Consider the following 19,839-nt stretch of genomic DNA (forward strand, 5'->3'; position numbering starts at 1 on the left):
CACATAGTAAGTCCTTAAAAAATGCTTATTGACTCAGCATATTAAGTACTGAGCCTTTCACACATGAACAGTTTAATGGCTGAAAGGGGAGAGAAAAGAACATTGGTGTGAAGAAAACTATTAAAATTAATTTGTGAAATAACAGTCTCGGGGGAAGCTAGGTGGCATAGTGAATAGAGCACCAACCCTGGAGTCAGGAGGACCTGAGTTCAAATCCAGCCTCAGACACTTAACATTTACTAGCTGGGCAACCTTGGGCAAGTCACTTAACCCCAATTGCCCTACCTTCCTTGGCCCAAAAAGACAAAAAAAAAAAAGAAATAACAGTCTCAGATAAAATGTTCAGAAGTGACACAGAGACTGTTTTAAGGACCAGATAGAGATCTACCCCTCAGATGAATGTACTGACCAGACCTGTTTGAAGGAAAGGGTAATACAGCAGTTGGTGATAGTTGTGATCCACCAGCTCCTTTGCATGTGACTGGATTTTTAAAAATAGAATTAAAAAAATTGTAATGATTTTTTATTGGAAAACAAATATATAACTTGGAATGGATTTGAAGCAAATTGTGGCATAAGCAGATTTTAAAAAAATAAGTGGCTAAACAAAGTTTAAACAAAAAAGCAAATAACAATAGAAGAAAATGTTTTCTGGTACAGGACCAGTAGTACAAAAAAATAGTATACAAGTACCTAGATAACACACCCATTTTGCAATAGTGCAACTTTAAGTACATATTGTTGTCCATGCAGAGTTACAACTCCACACTTCAACAACAACATGCTGACAGCTCCTAAAGAAAACTACTCCTTTAAAAAAAGAAAGGCATAACCAGATGTTCCCTCATCTGACCAACTCTGTCTAAATTCAGATGTGCAGAAGGGCTTAGATATATCCAGAGAAAGCCACATGCAACATATTTTACTTCATCAATTTTCCAAAATAAAGTTTCAGCACAATGACAGTAGATAAGGGGAAGAAAAACATGGAGGAATGAAGTCCTAATTACTACACATGCATATCCTTTTGACAGTGCGGGGGGGGGGGGGACCTTTTACAGATAAATTACAAAGAAAAGGCACATAAACAATTTTGTACCAGAAATTTAACACATTCTGTACAATGTCTTTACTTTGCTGTCATCATTTATACAGATTCTTCATGGTTTACTTGACCATCACCATCAATATCTACTTCCCTGGTCATTTCATCAATTTCTTCTTCTGCTAACTTCTCTCCAAGGTTTGTCATCACCTGGTGAAGTTCTGTTGCACTAATGTAACTGTTGCCATCCAACACACGGAATGTGTCTCGAATTTCTTCTTCAGTCTGTGTCTTTCATTTTTCTTGCCATCATACCGTGTTTCCCCGATAATAAGACCTATCCCGAAAATAAGCCCTCCCCTTACTGTGTAAGATTCCTCTAAAATAAGCCCTCCCCCGAAAATAAGCCCTATTGAGATTGCTACTGTAGTGAAGGTGATCCCCTGTGCTACACGCTACATTACGGTACCCTCTGTATGCACCGTCCCCCCCCCGTCCAGGTGAAACGCACGCCGCGCTCCGAGCTGCATCCAATCAGAGCTGCAGCAGTGAGCGCATCATCCTGTTCTTTATTGAATTCATTATTGAATAAAAGTACATTTTTTTGTTCACATTTACCTGTTTATTAAAATTGCTGTCAATGTTCATTAAAATAAGCCCTCTGGTGTTTTTCTGTCCAAAAAAAATAATAAGACAATGTCTTATTATCGGGGAAACACAGTAGTCAGAAATCCTGGAAAGTCAATTGTGCCATTACCATCAGCATCTACTTCATTAATCCTATCCTGTAATTCAGCTTCCATGGGGTTCTGCCCAAGTGGCCTCATTGCAGTTCCCAATTCCTTTGTTGTTATAGTACCATCTGCATTCTTGTCAAACAGTGAAAAGGCTTCTTCGAGTGCTTCAGTCTGCTCTTCTGTCAGCTGATCATCCATACTGTTAGCGTTACCAGTGCCCAAGTTCCTATCAAAGACCTCCACACTCAGTGGCTGCACTTGGACTAATTCCTAAAATAGAATCTTGAAGTTTATAACCAAGAAGTTAGAAATTAAACTCTTTGGGGACTAGGGAAGTATATAAGGACTTGACAGAAAGGTGGGTTTCTTAAATTTCACCTCATGAGGGAAAGATGAGTCGCTGACCACCAGGAGACTTTGGCTTGAAGCTCTGGAAGATATAAGAAGACAGAGAAGAAGGTTCCAGAAACTGGAGGAAGAGATAAAAGAAGCAGGAGGGTAAGCTGAAGGAGTCACAAGGAGCTGGATGTCACAAGACACAGAAGGCTTCCAACTGAGGCAATGGACCATTCAGTTGTTTGCTAAAGTCTTGCTGATTGGAAGAAAGATACTCCTTTGTTGACTGACTGGAGAGAGGAAACTGGGAGATAGGTAAATGCTGGTGCTAGGTGAAAGAACCATTGGGGCTTATTGTTTTTTAGAGCTATCAAGGCTGAGGAAGGGAAAACCTCCCAGGAACATGGATGTTTCCCTTTATATCTTTCTGTGGAGAGAGAGACAGACAGAGAGAGAGAGACAGACAGAGAGACAGAAAGAGACAGAGAGACAGAAACAGACAGAGAGAGACAGAGAGACAGAAGAGAGACAGAGACAGAGAGACAGAGAGAGAGAGAGAAAGAGAGAGAGAGAGAGAGAGAGAGAGAGAGAGAGAGAGAGAGAGAGAGGGGGGGAGGGGAGAGAGTGTGAGTGTGTGAGAGAGAGAGAGAGAGAGAGAGAGAGAGAGAGAGAGGGGAAGACAGGTTTGCCCCTATTTTGTTGTGAGAAGTGTCTAGTGGATTGAACAAATCAGAATACTTTGCTATTTGTAGATCTGAGGAGCTTGGCAGCTCCCTGGTTTAAGAGAACTTCTTGGCACTGAAGAAATATACTGGTCTGTTTTTTGTGATCAAGTCTTCTTTCCAGATCTTCACTAACCATTCATTTAATGGTGTTTTATCATTTTGCCAGGAATCAGTGTCAAATCCAATGTTCTTTGATTTGCAGACTCTATTTCCTTGTGTTTTTGCTCTGGACTTAATTGTACCTTCTAGATTCTCCATGATCTTTCAGAGACAAGTGACAATAGCTTAGCAATCATATTTGCCAATTATTTAGGAACCTCAGTGTGTTGTTTAAGGCTGGTAGAGTAGTTAACAGTGTGGAATTGGGACTGTGGTTTTTTCTTATGTTGTCGGAATTCTAGAGGGGTTGATATCATTACAAAGGCTATGGGTAGACTTGGCATTGCCAACTTGAAGAAACTGTGGGGAAAGTTTTCCCATGGCACAGAAGGCTGTCTCTTGGCAGGACAATAGTGCTAAGTTTTCAGTGCAATGTTTCTAGAATATCCCAGTTACCACTCAGTCACTCACTCTACCCCATTAACAATGCCTTCGCCAATCTTCTAACTGTATTTGACCTCTACCAGCATTGTACTACTTCTGTTTATCTTTCCATTCTGTATCATCCCCAATTTATCCTTTGTCTTCTCAACACACTTGTAAGACTGCAAAGTGGTCAACCATACTTCACGTGGTTGGAGGTCATGGCTGGTGAGAACTTCTAATGTATCCATTGTCCAGTTCTTAGCTTGTGCATACAAGTAATAAAAAATAATGTAATGGCTAAGTCAGAAAAATGCAGAGTACTGAATTAATTTTTTGAAAACAAGGTGAATGACAGGATCCAAAAATATCTCAGCAGCCTAGAATGATGGAGCACATTTAATAAGATGAAATTTAGTAGGGTTAGATGTAGTCTGTAACCCTCCTCAGCCTGCCAATTTAGTCAGCATTGTCCCAGGAACATGTGACACTGTGAGTAACCATGCCAACCAAGCAGACTTTTATCTGGAGTTCACAAAGGACTCTGATGTTTGAACTTGATATTGGGAGAGAAAGCTAGGAAGAATGAAGAATCTGTCTTGACTGAGCTATGTGGAGGAGTGAGAGAATATTGGGCAGTTAAAGTGATGTCCTTGACTCCAAACCCTCTCCCTCCCCTCTCCCACTGAATCTTTAGAGTTGCAGGTGATCAGAGACTGTTGACACCTGACTGGGTGGGTTGACAAGACAAGAAATATGCCACCAAGCCATGCCAAGTGCGATGGTGAGCCAGAGGGCCCATATATACAAAGCACCTAACACCTTTTGTTCTCTCTTCTCCCTTCCTGAAGGGCAAAGGACTTCAGATTAACTATTCAGTTATTGACTTTTTTGTTTTCCTCTCCAGAAGAGGGGAGGTATTAAGAGACATATACCCATTAATTTCCCTATAGCCAACATGCTAAGTGAACTCTCACCCTGTAGTTTACTTTTTTCTCACTGCTTGTAAATTTGTTCCTATTAATATAAAAGAAAAGCCCACAGCCACCAAATTCTGACTGGAGTAACTAATGATGCTGTTCTGGAGGTGAGGCCTGGGAGGAAATCTTGCCTTTAAAGTGATAGCAGGGGTGGCCAGGTGGCTCAGCGAGTAAGAGCACTGGCACCAGAGTCGGGATGACCTGGGATGGAATCTGGGCTCAGATACTTAGCACCACACCCAGGAATAACTGGCCGTGTAACCTTGAGCAAGTTACTTAACCCTGATTGCTTAAAAAAAAAAAGAAAAGAAAGTGATAGCAAACCATTTTTCTTCGATATAAACTGTAGTGTGGGGTGGGAGACAGCCATTGAATTCCCATAGAAGAGAGGAAAGTGTGTGTATCATCACATTTAGAAGCACTCATAAAAGAAATGTGAGCCACAGTGATAAAGGTGCAAGCTAGGTGAGGGCTGGAAAATCTGATATTGGAACTTCTGGGGCTTACTGCCATTTTAGCCCATGCCACAGTTACATTGGCTGCTGACTGGACACCAAGGCCGCTAGACTGTGCCTTTGCTAAGGTTGGATACTGGTTTTAGTTTTGCCCCAGTAATGGAATGCTTTCTAGAAACAAGCCCAGTTATACATCACTCCTATAAGTGATGATTTATTACTTTCATTATTATGTCCAGGACTAATGTTGTCATTATGCCCATGTGTCCTATCACTAGTGGGAGCTTTCTTTCCAAGTTTATACTTAGGTTCCAAATATCAGCTTCACCAAATACAAGAAATGGGAAAGTCTGGTAAAGCAGTAATTTATAAGGAAGAAATTTCTGGGTTTTAGTAGGTTGCTAGCTTCATATGAATCAACAGTCAAAATAGCAGTGTGATCTTGATAAGGTGTTGAAAATGAGGGAGGCCATCTTGAGATTGTATTCTGTTCCAGGACCCAGTTTGAAGGAGGACATTGACAAGTTTGGGTGATTCTAGCAGAGGGTGACTAGGATGGTGAAGGGCCTTGAGAACATATCAGTAGGAGGATTGATTGAAGGGAGGGGAGGGGAGGAAAGGAAAGGAGAGTGGAGAGGAGGAGAGGGGAGGGAAGGGGAAGGGAGGGGAGAGGAGGAGAGGAAAGGACAGGAGAGGAGAGGAGAGGACAGGAGAGGAGAGGAAAGGGGAAAGGAGAGGAGAGGAGAGATGAGGGGAAGAGAGGGGAGAGGAGAGGAGAGGACAGGATAGGAGAGGAGAAGGGAGGAGATGGGAGGAGAGGAGAGGGGAGGGGAGGAGAGGAGAGGAGAGGAGAGGAGAGAAGAGGAGAGGGGGAGGAGAAGGGAGAGGAGAGGACTAGAGAGGAGAGGAGAAGGGAGGGGAGGGAAGGAGAGGAGAGGAGAGAAGAGGAGAGGGGAGAGGAGAGGACAAAAGAGGAGAGGAGAAAGGAGGGGAGGGGAGGGGAGGAGAGGAGAGGAGAGGAGAGGCCTTGTACTTATGCCCTAACTAGAACTCTGGTCTAATCTTACATTTGAATGTATTCTTCAGTAAAAGTTTATTGCCATAGACCTATAATCCAAGGGTAGCCTTTTATCAAGGAAGTATGAATTGCAAAGTATTAGGCCATGGGGGAATTTCAATCTACATTTTTGATCAAACAGATGAATTGGTATAGCTGACTTCAAAGTAGCAGTTGTGCAGATCTGGTTGTGCTTTTACTAAAGGGCGTAATTCCTGCTGCAGACACACATAAAAGAGAGAGATTTGTTCCCCTGCTTTTCCTACGAGATGTATTTGGGGGAACAACAAATACTTTTTAGAAATTGGAGCTGAAGGTGTAATATCCTCACCACTGATAGTTTGGCCTTGGTTTTTCAACATATACCTTTAAGATTTTTTAATTCTCATGATCAATGGTTAATTTTTTCTGCCCACTTCAGGAAACCCAGGCAGGTGCTCATATTTCCATTACAACACAGGGTGGTAAATCATTAAGCAACTGTAAGTAGGTTAATTAAAAAGAAAATGAGAAGTACATTATAAGTGGGTAGAAAAGAGCATGCCAGAAATGAGATGGTTTTTGTCTCACTGTGTCAAAGTTCTTGGTACTTGGGAGAGGAATCATGGAGAAAGGAAAAGGGTACCAAACTTTAGATCAGGAAGATTTTGCTTCAAACCCTACCTCAGACACTTATTAGCTGTGTGATTATAGGCAAGTCACAAAACCTATGTATGCTTTATTTTCCTCGATGGTAAACCGAGGGCATTTGATCTGATGGTCTTAAAGACCCTTCTAGCTCTCAGGCAATGATCCTCCCTATGAATTTAATTCAACAGGTCAACTACTGCCTCAATTTCCTATTCCTCCTCAGTGGCTCAGGTGATAGAGTATTGGGACTGGAGTCAGGAAGTTCAAAATATGATCTAAGATATTCAATAGCTGTGTGACCCTGGGTGAGTCACTTAAACTCTGTGTGCCTCAATTTCTTCAACTATAAAATGTGATAATAACAGCGCCTACTTCCCAGGTTTGTTGTGAGAATCAAATGAGATAATATTTGTAAAGAGTGCTTATCACAGTGCCTGGAACATTGCAGACACTATATACCCTTCCCTACCTCAAAAATGAGGGGGTTGGGCCTCTGAGGTTCTTTTAACTTTAGATGACAAATACACAGGGTGGCCAGGGCAGTGGATAGAGTGCTGGGCCTGGGGGCAGGAAGACATAAATTTACATCCTGCTTTTGGTATGTACTAGCTGTGTGATCTTGGGCAAGTCACTCCACCCTTGCCTGCCTCAGTTTCTCCAACTGTAAAATGGGAATAATAGCACCTACCTCACAAGGTTGTGTGTAGTGTGCTTCACAGACCTTAAAGTACTACATGATACTGTCCACTTGTCATCTCTCATAAAAGCAATGAGACATATCCATCTTCTTTTCTCATCAAAGAATTCTTTGTTGGTTTTTCATTTTTCAAATGCTTTATTAACTTCTAATTTACATCATTTGTTTCCGCCAGATTTTGAGTTACAAATTTTCTCCCTGTTTTTCCCCTACCCCAAAATAGCAGTCCCACAGGATATCCCCTCCTCCAATCTGCTCTCTCCCATATCTTCTCCCATACCCCCTTTGACTTTTCCAGTAGGGCATGGTGGATCTCTATGCCCCAGTGCCTGTATATCTTATTTCCCAATTACATGTAAAATAGTATTAATAATAGTATATATATTTTAAAAATTTGGTTTTAAAACTTTGAATTCCAGATTCATTCCCTTCCTCCCTTGTCACCCACCCTTACTGGGAAGATAGCAATTCAGTATAGGTTGTATATGTGTAGCTAATGTAAAACATTAACATAGTAGATATATTGTAAAAGACTGACTATATTTCCCTCCCTCCTATCCCACCTCCCACTTGTTCTATTCTATACTTTGATCTCGTCCCTTTTCAAAAGTGGGTGCTTCCAACTTCCCTCCCCCCCAGCCTGCCATCCCTTCCATCATCCCCCCTCTCATCCCCTTCCCCCCTACTCTCCTGTAGGGTAAGATACCCTATTTAGTGTGTATTTCATTCCCTCCCCAAGCCAAATTCAATGAGAATAATGTTGACCTATTCCCTTTTGCCTTCCTATTCTTCCCCTCCATTGTAACCATTTTCTCTTGCCTCTTCTACATGAGTTTGCCCCATTCTGTCTCTCCCCATCTCCTCTCATTATATTCCTCTCTCACCTCTTGATTTCACCTTTTAAGTATCATCCCTTCCTGTTAAATAAGTCCTGTGCCTCTATCCATGTATACCTGTAAACATATATACACACTCACATATGTATTCATATGCCGTATACCCTCCTATATATATATATATATATATACATATTCATATTTCTATTCCCTTCAACTATTTTCATACTGAGAAAAGTTTCATCAGTTACAATTATCATTTTTCCGTGCAGGAATGTTAATAGTTCAACTTTGATAAGTTCTTTATGATTTCTTTTCCCCATTTAGCTTATCATGCTTCTCTTGCTTCTTGTATCTGAATGTCAAATTTTCTTTTCAACTCTGGTTTTTTCATCAAGAATGCTTGAAAGTTCTCTATTCCACCGAATGACCATATTTTCCCCTGAAACATGATACTTAGTTTTGCTTGGTAGGTGATTCTTGGTTTTAATCCCAGCTCCTTTGACCTCCGGAATATCACATTTCAAGCCCTTCGATCCCTTAGTGTAGAAGCTTCCAGATCCTCAATTATCCTGATTGTGTTTCCACAATATTTAAATTGTTTCTTCCTGGCTGCATGTAATATACTCTCCTTGATATGGGAATTCCAAAACCTGGCTATAATATTCCTAGGAGTTTTCTTTTTTGGATCTTTTTTAGGAGGTGATCGGTGGATTCTTTCAACCTCTATTTTGCCCTCTGGTTCTAAAACATCAGGGCAGTTTTCCTTGAGAATTTCTTGGAGGATGATTTCCAGGTTCTTTCTTTGATCATGGCTTTCAGGTAGTCCAATAATTTTTAAATTATCTCTCCTGGATCTATTTTCCAGGTCAGTGTTTTTTCCAATGAGATATTTCACATTTCACATTCTTTCATTTGTTTGGATCTGTTTAAGAGCATCTTGATTTCTCATAAAATCATTAGCTTCCATTTGATCCAATCTAATTCTGAAGCAATGATTCTCCTCATTGAGCTTTTGAGATTCTTTTTCCATCTGGCAAATTTGGCTTTTTAAGGCATTCTTCTCCTCATTGGCTTTTTGAGCCTCTTTTGCCATTTGAGTTAGTCTATTTTTTAAGGTGTTCTTTTCCTCAGTCAGGCTGTTGACTCTCATTTCATAATTTTCTTGCATTGTTCTCATTTCTCTTCCCAATTTTTCCTCCACTTCTCTTATCTGCTTCTTAAGGTCCTCTATGGCCTGCAACCAGCTTGTTATTTTCCTTTGAAGCTTTTGGTGCAGGAGCTCTGACTTCCCTGTCTTCCTCCTGTTCCATGCTTTGATCCTTTTTGTCCCCAAAATAGGAGTCCAATGTTAGATTCTTCTGTTTGCTTTGCTTCCTTTGCCTGGTCATGTTGCCACTCAATTACTTGACTTTTGGGCTTTTTGCCACAGTAGGACTCTGCTACCAGACAGGGGAGCTTCGTACCAAATGCTGGGGTTTTCTCAGCTGCCTGAGGTATTAGTTGGGTGCCCTCTCTGAAGCCTCCACATGCTCTGGCAAGTTGGTCACATACCTCAGGACCTCCACCCTAGACTGCAATCCAGATCCAAGCAGGTTAAAGCAAGAGTGATTACCCCTCAGACTGGTTGCTTGGTCCCCCTATACTCTGCAGGCCAGGAGCTGAAGCTGCCATGTGGCAGCGGCTTCTCACCCTAGGGGCAAAATCTGATGCACTACCAACTACTGGGTCCCAAAGTCCACACTGCACTGACCTCTCAGTTTGTCCTTAGCATCTATGTGTTTATAATTCTGGACCACCACAGCTGCTGGTGATCTGGAGTCCTTCTAGACCAACCAGAGAATTCTTTGATGACATTTTTTATTCAATTTCTTAGATCATATATTTAGCACTGGAGAGAACCTTAGGTTAAACTTTTGTGTTTAACCCCCACATTTTACAAATGAGGAAATTGAGGTCCAGAGAACTTTTGGTGATTTGCCCAGGGTCACACAGCTACTAAGAATTTAAGGCAGGAATTGACCTAGGTCTGCCTAATTCTTAGTCCAGTGCTTTATCTACTATCCCATGATGCATCTCTTTGGAAGTTCTCATTGGCTATGTGTTGTTCTCATATGTCTTCATTGTCCTCTATGTGATATTCACATTGAAGTCTTCAGAGATTTTTGTATTATACATCCTGCTACAACATAGCAATGGTAATAGAATGTTGGTATTAAAGAAATGGGCTTTTTTTTTTCCACAGGAAGCTTGAAGTCATTAAAGGGACTTCGAAATTTCCCTTTTCACCCCCTTCCCAAAACCTACATGAGAGATATTGTCAACCTAAAGGTGATGGCAAATGACTTGGATTTCTGAGGCAAGGGGGAGGAAGGATCCAAAGATGAAAGATTGGATAGTGCCACCATTATCAAAGATCAAAAAGTTGAAGGAGGGGCAGATGATGTACTTGATGTCAGACATGTTGCGTTTGAGGTGCCAGGGGACTATCTAGTGTAGAAATCCAATATAAAGTTGAAAATATCAGGCTGAAGTTCTGAGGAAAGGTGGAGTACAGATATAGACTTGGTAGTCATCTTCATAGTTAATAATTGAAACCATGGGAGCAGGTGAACTTGCCAAAGGACAGGATGTAGGAAGAAAAGAGGGGAGTTGGGATGGCAAAGTGTCGAAGTGAATACCCTGGCCCTGGAGTCAGGAGGACCCAAGTTCAAATCCGGCCTCAAACACTTAACACTTATTAGCTGTGTGACCTTGGGCAAATCACTTAACCCCAATTTTCCTGCCTTGCCCCCTCCAAAAACAAAAAAAATTTTTTAAATAAAAAAAAAGAAAAGAGAAGAGTAACCTAGGGTAGAGCCTTGAAGATTTAAGAGTCATAAGGAGCATAAAGAACCAGCAAAGAAGAGAGAGGACACATGGTCAGAGAAATAGTATAAGAAATATGAGAGTTTGATGCCGTGGAAGCTAAGGGGGTAAAGGATATTAGGAAGAAAGCATTAATCTCCAGTGTCAAATACTTCAGAGAAACCAAGTCTTTCCCTTCAGAAGAATGGGAGAGTTCCATTCCAGTTGACAGAAGCCCCCTTCCATTTTGTCCTTATCACCATCTCCACTGGTCGTTTTGGGGCATGGTTCTCATTCTGTTGGACTTCTTCCCAGTGGTGAGAATGAGTGTCTGAAGGAGAAAGAACCAGGAATTAATCATAGTTAATTACACCATCATTAGCTAAACTCTTACTACAATTAGACTAGTATGGAACCCACACTATATTGTAAGAGACAGAGAAGATTGGCCAGCAGGCTGAGCTGCCCAAGGACAGCTGTGCCAGGTCAAAGTAAAGAGTATTAAGATTAGGAGAAAATTCCAGGAGGAAATAACAATAATTTTGATTAATTTTTATATAAGAATTTTGTACTAGTTGTTGTATAATTATTTGTATATAAATATTGTTAATAATGATTCATATAGTTCTTTGAGGTTTGCAGAGTATTTTCTATTTGATCTCTAAGAAAACCTTGTGAGGTAGTTGCTATGATTATCTCTATTTTTTACATAAGGAAACTGAAGCCAGGAGAGGTTAAGTGATTGATCAAGGGTCATATAGCTAATGGGAGTATTGTGAGGTTAGGGGTATGTGTCTTCTTAATGCCTCCTTTTCTAGGCATAAAAAACAGTTTATTTGAAGCATCAGGGGAACCCTGACCATTCACTTTCCACTCGTAATCTCTCCCAAAGGTTCATGTTTTCTTTACAATATTCCAAAAAGTCCTGGGTTTTATACAAATGAAATTTAGGATTACCACACCATATACTTTTGCTGGGAGACTAAAAGTTGAATTTGTGGGCTTCTTTTTTAGCAACCCACCCTAAAAATTCTTTTGTTGAGATGCTATATTCAAGAGAAACTCCTATTGGAACATGTGAGAACATCTATCACTTGGGGTTGTGCATACTTACCTACTGTGAGATGGGCTGCCTTTTTCTGGTAGGGATGACCAGTATAAAAATAAAGACCAAAGTGATGCTCCATCTTCCAGTCAGATAAGAGCAGTTTATTGTCACTGAAAAGTATGCTGTATGTGCCACTAATGTTACACAGCCAGATCGGGAATTTTGGAGTCTTCAGCATGCTTCCAACCTGGGGTGGGGAAAGCAAGGATCTCAAAATGGACTTTCTTACTTTTGAAGTTGCTTTGGTTTCACTACATTAAAAAGAGATTTTACTTCATCTCATCATTATGAGAAAGCACTTATTAAACACCTGATCTCACTATGTTACTATGCCAGGTGATACACAAAAAGTCATCTCTTAAAATAAGGACTTAACCAGTGAATGAATACGCCTCCAATGATGTTAATCTTGAGCAATGGTCTTTTAAAGCATTTCCTATATTCCAGGTATTGGGAAGGCAAACAGAAAAGTCAATTATAGATTTAGAGCTAAAGGGTATCTTTGAAACCAATGAGATGACCATTGTTTTATAGACACTGAAACTGAGACAGTCAGTTTAAATGATTTGTCAGGGTTGGACAGCTAGTATATTAAGTGGGATTTGAACTCAGGTCTTCCCTATCCACTACAGTATGCTGCCTCTCATTAATCTCTCTGTCTCTATCTTTCTCTATCTGTCTGTTTGTCTCTCTCATTCTGTGTGTGTGTAGAGGAAGGGTTGTATTAGTATATATAGTGTCTTTGTATTTGGGGACAACACATTTTAAGCAGTAGAACAGGATGTATTTCAGTTCTGATGCTTTGTAAGGTAGCACTTTATTTTTTTAAAAACCTGATCACTACATTTTGTTTTTCACACCACAGGTATTTACCAATCTATCTCTCTCCACTCCCACCCCCCCACCCTGCCCCTACTGTTAAAACCTTTCTTGCAACAAAAAAAATAGTTCAGCAAAGAATAGCCCTCTTGGTGACTTTATATGACAGTGTATGCAACATTCTGTATCTGTGGTCTCTCCTGTCTCTACTGAGAGGGCGAAAGTCTATGTTTCATTTTCTGGGACTGAGATTGAACATTATAATTATGTCAAAATTTGAAAACTACACTGAAAGGAAAAATTTATGTAGTTTTAGTCATTGTTATTCTCTTGCCTTTGCTTCCTTCACTCTGTATTAGTTCTTGGAAATCTTCTCTTTGTCTTAATTCCTCATATTTGTTGATTCTTAGGCACAATAGTTTTCTATTACATTATTCTCCTTCCTTTTCTCCTTCTGCTCATCCTCCTCCTTGTCCTCCTCCTTCTCCTTCTTCTTCTTGTTCTCTTCCTCCTCCTCCTCCTCTTCCCCCTCCTCCCTCTGCAATTCATACTCTCAGAGAGTTATATCTAGGGATCTGACAAGTTCAGTCATTTGCTGAGGCTTAAATAGCCAATATGTGTTACAGACAGGAATTGAACTTAAACCTTATTGATATTGAGGCCAACTCTTTATTCACTTTACTTCAGTAACACCAGTGGGTGCTGTCGGAAGTACAGAATGTTTTCTGCTCCATCTTCACTTTTGGAAAGGATAGAATTGATTCTCACACAGGTATCAGCTGTCTTCAACCATTCTCCCCTCTGTTTTTCTCATTTAGGAGGCTAAAGGTTTAATTAGCCACAGACTGTTAAAATAGTTAGCTTGATTTTTAACCTCAGGTCTATATGGTTCCTTCCTTTGCTATTTCTATGGAATTTACATCAGAAGAAAAGATACTATGATAAAAATAGCTCAGAGTTCCCAGTTAGTAAATCCCTAAAATTCAAGCAGAGGTTTGACTTTCTGCCTTAATTTAAATCTTATTTAAATATAAAGAAGTGGGGTTTAACTGATAAGAACTGGTGTCCAAAGCAGAATTCTTTCACTATACGAATAAGGAACAAGCCAGCCTCAAATCACAAAGACTAACACTGACAACCTCTTATGGATACTACTGTTTATAACAGTGTGGAAAAGGCTGATTGAGCATTAGAAGAAACTCTACAGAACTAGAGGAATGTGCCTGGAATCTGCAAGTAGCTGAAAGGACTATTGGCAGCTTTTACATTCCCCGTACTCTCTGGTCATCTATCAGGTTATTCATATCTTTCAGAAAATCTCAGGGAATATATGGGAATTGTCTACTGGATTTTGCTTTCACCTTTTAGTATTACTATTAATTAAAGAATATTAGTCAGACAGCTAAGTGGATAGACTGTTCAACAAAGAATCAGGAAGACTAGAGTTCAAATCATGCTTCAGATGCCTATTAGTTATGTGATTGGATAAATCACTTCATTTTTTTCAGCCTCAGTTTCTTCTTCTGTAAAATGGTTATAATAGTATCTATTGAACAGTATTGTTGCAAAGATCAAATGAGATAACATATGGAAAGTACTTTGTCAACCTTAAAGCACTAAACAATTGTCAGCTATTATTAAAATTAGCATTATTATTGTAGCTATAACACAGACAAAAAGCTGAGGTCCAGACAAAAGGCTCTAAGAAATTTGAGCTGACAAATTAGTTCTTTTCAATCACTCCCTACTCTGTCTATCTTCTGGCCAGGCTTATCAATAGGCTCGCTGCCCAAAGCAGCCTGGTCTGTTCTCCTCTCTTCCCCTCTTACCCCCAACCAGCACTGGTGAGGGTCCTTCCCAATTCCTCATATTAGGAACACCCCACGCTGCCTTCACTTCATCCCTTTTCCCAGGCTGTGAAGACTCTTTATTGAGATGTCAGTTTTCCAAGGGCAAGGCAGCCCTTGCTTTCATATTTAGATCTCCAGTGCTTTAGCCCAGAGCTTGGCATAGGGAGACATGGATTAATACTATGATATCTCTGGTCTAGGGAGATCTCTAGTGAAGAAACACCTTCTGCCAATGCAGGTCAACACCTCTTCAACTTATAGTCATCAGGAACTAACTGCCTATGCTAGCCCAGGATCACACAGGCAGTATATGTAAGACGCACATAGTAAGCCTTAATAAGAGTTCATCCCTCCCTCCCTTCTTCCCTCCCTCCCTCCTTCCTTCCTTCCTTCCTTCCTTCCTTCCTTCCTTCCTTCCTTCCTTCCTTCCTTCCTTCCTTCCTTCCTTCCTTCCTTCCTTCCTTCCTTCCTTCCTTCCTTCCTTCCTTCCTTCCTTCCTTCCTTCTCTTTTTCCTCCCTCCCTCCCTTTCTTCCTCTCCTCCTTCCTCTCTCCTTTCTTCCCTCCCTTTTTTCTTTTCTTCTTCCCTTCTTTCACTTAACTGACTATGTGAGGATCAGTAAAGGCTTTAAGAAGGGAAAACCTGATCTGGACCTTGGAGGAAGAGACAATAGGTAGAAATAAGACAGGAACAAGAAATGGACCTATGAGGAAAACTCTACCCAGACCTAGCATCATGTCCAACACAAGAAGGTACTTAATTAATGCCTGGGATGCCCTTCCTTTTCACCCCTGCCTCTTCAAATCCCTTCCTTCTACGAATAGGTAGATTAATTAAAAAATAGAATATTTATTAGGGACTCACTAGGTGCCAGATTGGGGATACAAGGTCAAGCAAAGAAGATAGTCCCTGCCCTCAAGGAGCTTACATTTTAACAGGGAAGAACAAAACTTTGAGGGGAGCGATGCTGCTGTGGAGGAGATAAGGGGGTCTGGAGAGGGAGCTGCAAGTGTCCAGCTGCTAGTGCCTTTTACCCTAAGGTTACCTGTCATCTGAATTCTAAATATCTTGTGTGTCCCTTATTATTTACATATTATCTCAATGAGTGTGTTTCTTGAGGGCAGGGACTTTTTTTTTTTTATCTTTTTTTGTATCCTTAGTATTTAGCACAGTACCTGGCACATAAGAAGCCCCTAATAAGTGCTTGTTGATTAACTGAGTTAACCTGATTACCTCTCACCTCCACCTCTGCCACTACCATCATCATAGCTAACATATATATGTAATGTGCCAGGCACTTTACTGGGCATTTTACAAATACCATCTCATCTGACCCTCACAACAACCCTAGGATGTAGGTACTGTTATTTTATACAGGAGGAAACTGAGGCAAACAGAAGTGAAGTGACTTGCCCAAGGTCACACAGCTAGTATGTGTCTGAGGCTGAATTAGAATTCATGTCTTTCTGACTCCAGCCCTGGGGCTCTGTCTACTTACCATGTCACTGTGATACTGTGTCAACAAGGACCTAGGGATTATTAATTTCTGCTTGCTTGTGTGAGTTCTTCACTCCCTTGGTTAAATATTGAATGCAGGGCCAAATTGTCTGCCCTAAAAGAGCTGGGAGAAGGGACAAATTAGTTACCATTTTCCCAGGGGATTTATTTGATGTTTAAGTAGTTGGATGTTCTTGTATCAAACACTAAAGAGAAAGAAAAAAAGAGAAGAGAGAGGGTGGGACAAAGATGGTGATGTGTTCAGCAAGGGAAGGAAGTGGTAGTGCTTCAGACAAAGACTAAATGAATTCAGTGTTTTTTAAAAATGAAAGTTGATTTTTCTTCTCAGCAGCAGGTGTGAATCCCCTGAGGCTTTGCAGATGATGTGAGCAGCACACTACTTTATGTTCACACTCAACTATCGGAATCTCACACTCAAAATTGTGCCTTCAAATAGAAAAGTGCTAGGGACTCTTGTTCCAGAGCACCTTCATCTTCTGTGGACCTCAAAACAACCCACAGGGACCCACCGCTCTAACAGGGTGCTCTGGGAGTGGCGGGGGAGGGGGGAGGAAGGAAAAAGCATTATAGTCTCTTTTAAGGAGAATATTATTTTTTATGAATGTTACTTGAGGAGAAAAGATTTTTTTTTCTAAAGAGACCTCCCCCTTCAAGATCTGACTCTGGGGCTGGTTGGATGTGTGCTTTTGCCATATCCGCAAACCTTACATAGTTTAAGGAGAAATTGACTTAGGGCAGAGTTTGGCTGATGGGCAGTGCTATATTTTTTGAAGCCAGAACCCTTTATGAATCTAGAGTTCTGTAATAAGTACATACTATTATGCTTATTCTTTAAATTTATTGAATCTACTATGGCTGGAAAGATGGGGCATTCCAAGGGAGCATATTTTTATATTTCTGGATTTGTATATGCCTTGTACATAGTCATGTTGTCTCTCCTATTAGAATGTAAGCTCCTTGAGGGTAGGGACTATTTTTTGTCTTTCTTTTTATCATTAACACTTAGCACAGAACCTGGTGCATAAAAGGTTAAATACTTGTAGATAGTCAACTAATTCTTCAATTAGGTTAATTCCACTAAGCCCCTCAAAGTAGAGAAGGTCTGTGACTATACTGGTCCTGTTCTACTAGAGTAATTATTCTGAGGCTACTATTTTATATATATATTTTTAAAAAGTACAAACTTACTTTAATTGATATCTTTATTCATCTATCTATCCATCCATCCATCTATTCATCTATCCATCCAACTATCTATCTATCTATCTATCTATCTATCTATCTATCTATCTATCTATCTATCTATCTATCTGTCTGTCTGTCTGTCTGTCTGTCTGTCTGTCTGTCTGTCTGTCTGTCAGTCTGTCTGTTGTGGCACAGTGGAAAGATTGCTGGATTTGGAGCCAGAGCCACTATTTACTACAAGTGAGCTGGTGTGACCTTAGGCAAGTCACTCATCCTCTTGGGGATTCAGTTTCCTCATCTATAAAATGAAAGGGCTGGTTGGAAGACCTCTATTGTCCCTTCCAACTCTAAATCTATGATCCTCTGATAATGCGCCAATTGTTCATTTGGCATTTCAGGTCAGATGTCATGGAGACATCTTTAACTCCAAACAACCAAAATTGAACTCTCATTTTCTCCCAAACCTTCTCCATTCCAAACTTCACTGTTTCTGTGGAAGATACGTCTACTTTTCTAGCTTTCCAGGATTATAACTTCTTGACCTCACAATATTCTTCCTCACAAAAATGATATATTTGTTTGACAGTTCTCATCATTTCTACATCTACGGCTTATCTTGTATCTGACCCTTTCCTCCTGACAGCCTTTCATTTGGATTGTTGCAATGGCCTCCAAATTGGTTTTCTTGCCTCAATTCTCTCTTCTCTGCAGTCCATTCTTGATACTATAGCTGAAGTGATTTTCCTTAAGTATAGATCTAACCATGTAACTCTCTTCTACTCTATCAGTTTCATTCAGTCTTTATTTACTCTCTCTAAGATAAAATATAAACACTTTCATTTAGTTTTTTTTAAACTTTTTGTGCTTCTATTCTCAGCACCAAGCACAGTGCCTGGTGCATAATAAGTGCTTATTAGCTCATTGGTGATATCATTGTCATCTCTGAACATATACTCCTTCCTCTCCAACAAGTCATCAGTTATAACAAAAATAAAAAGGACAGAGAAAAAAGTAGTTCATCCAACCAAGCGATGAATCAACCATACCTGACAATACATATACTATTCCCCACTCATAGTCCTCCATCTCTGGCACAGAATGGGGAGGATCTCAGGCTATTCTCCCTAAGTCATATATAACTATTCCATATGTAATCTGCGTTTCCTTAAGTCTTCTAATTTTCATTTCAGTGCAGTGGATTCTAAAGACAAATGGAGAGTCAACCTTAGGAATTTCATAGTTCTTTGGCTTAACAGAATTGCTAATCACTATAATAGAATAACACTTTCTCAGTGCCCTTTTAAGGGTGTTTATGAGTTTTAAAAAAAAGAGCTTAATGATTTCATTGGTTCAAGATCAGAAGAGGAGATTTACCCAGGATCAGGATGGCAGCAACTAGCAGACAAGTAGTTTTATATATGGCAGATTGTTATTGAACATACATCAACCTGGTTCCTTTTTCTAAAATTGATCATGAAATGTGGCTCTAGTCAGAGACGAGTATACTGTTCAAAAGTTTGACTGGATAAGTACAATGGTTGTATATCCAGGATGGCCCCAATTTGAACCAAGAGAAGTATACTTATGTCAAAGCTTTACAGAAGGAATAATCTTTGTCAGATTATGTGTCTGCATTTTTAGTCTAGAAAATATCATGCCTATTCTTATGCCAGATAAGGGTCAGTTGAAGGAATGGAGAATGTTGAACATAAAAAAGAGAAGACTTGGGGGAAATGTTGTTTCCCCAACAAATGTTGTCAAGTGTTTTAAAGACTGTCATAAGGAATAGAGAGCAAGCTTATTCTTCTTGTTCCAAGAGGGCAGAAATTGGAACAGTGGGTGAAAGTTTTAGAGAACGGATTTGTGTTTGGGGTAGGAAAAGCTTCCTTATAATAAGAACTATCCTAAAGTGGACTGCCTTTAGGGGCAATCATTTTCCCTTCAACAGAAGACATCAGATTGGAGGCTACTTTTGTTAGGAAATTTGCATAGAATATTCCATCTTTTCCTTTAAAAAATTAAGTTGTTCGGATACCTTTGGTTTGATCACAGTCATTTCCAGATGTACTCCCTCTTTTCCTTTATAGCAATAAAAACCCCACTGACATGGTGACACCACCTGAATATAAATACAATATTCCAACTCCATGGGCCACCTGTGGTGGAATCCTTGGTCCAGACCCTGAGATCCCTTCCAGCTCTGAGATTCTAAGATTCCACGACGGGGTTGATGACTTTCATACTCCTTGCTGCTCAAGTTAGCTGTGCCAAAGTAGGAAATGAAATGTGGAACTTCTTGGGAAAGAGTTCAGTCTCCAGACAGCCCGAATTCACGTTTTGTGACAATATAAGCTGATATGTGAATATTAGCAATAATCTACTATATGTGACACACGTATGTGCCTCTCCACCATCTTTCTATAATCCCCTATTAATACCTGTCCTTTATCTATCTATCTATCTATCTATCTATCTATCTATCTATCTATCTAT

At 40.1% G+C, this 19,839-nt stretch overlaps 1 protein-coding gene and 1 pseudogene across 1 annotated transcript in view; both read right to left on the reverse strand.

The window, feature by feature from the left end:
* Window positions 1-1,098: 1,098 nt before the first annotated feature.
* On the reverse strand, window positions 1,099-2,010 carry LOC138174285 (calmodulin-1-like; annotated as a pseudogene).
* Window positions 2,011-9,978: 7,968 nt separating this feature from the next.
* The window catches only part of MINDY4B (MINDY family member 4B), a 53,981-nt gene continuing 44,120 nt past the window's right edge, over window positions 9,979-19,839 (reverse strand). Inside the window, exons 11-12 of the mRNA XM_069104445.1 lie at window positions 11,982-12,162; window positions 9,979-11,198 (exon numbers count right to left, since the gene is read on the reverse strand). Of these exons, the coding sequence (XP_068960546.1) occupies window positions 11,065-11,198; window positions 11,982-12,162 (315 nt within the window). The 3' untranslated portion in view covers window positions 9,979-11,064. The remainder of the gene's footprint in view (window positions 11,199-11,981; window positions 12,163-19,839) is intronic.

This window comes from Petaurus breviceps, unplaced genomic scaffold (genome assembly GCF_028583685.1).
Source record: "Petaurus breviceps papuanus isolate PSGF00001 unplaced genomic scaffold, PetGlider_PUasm1.0 688, whole genome shotgun sequence".
Classification (NCBI taxonomy): Eukaryota; Metazoa; Chordata; class Mammalia; order Diprotodontia; family Petauridae; genus Petaurus; species Petaurus breviceps.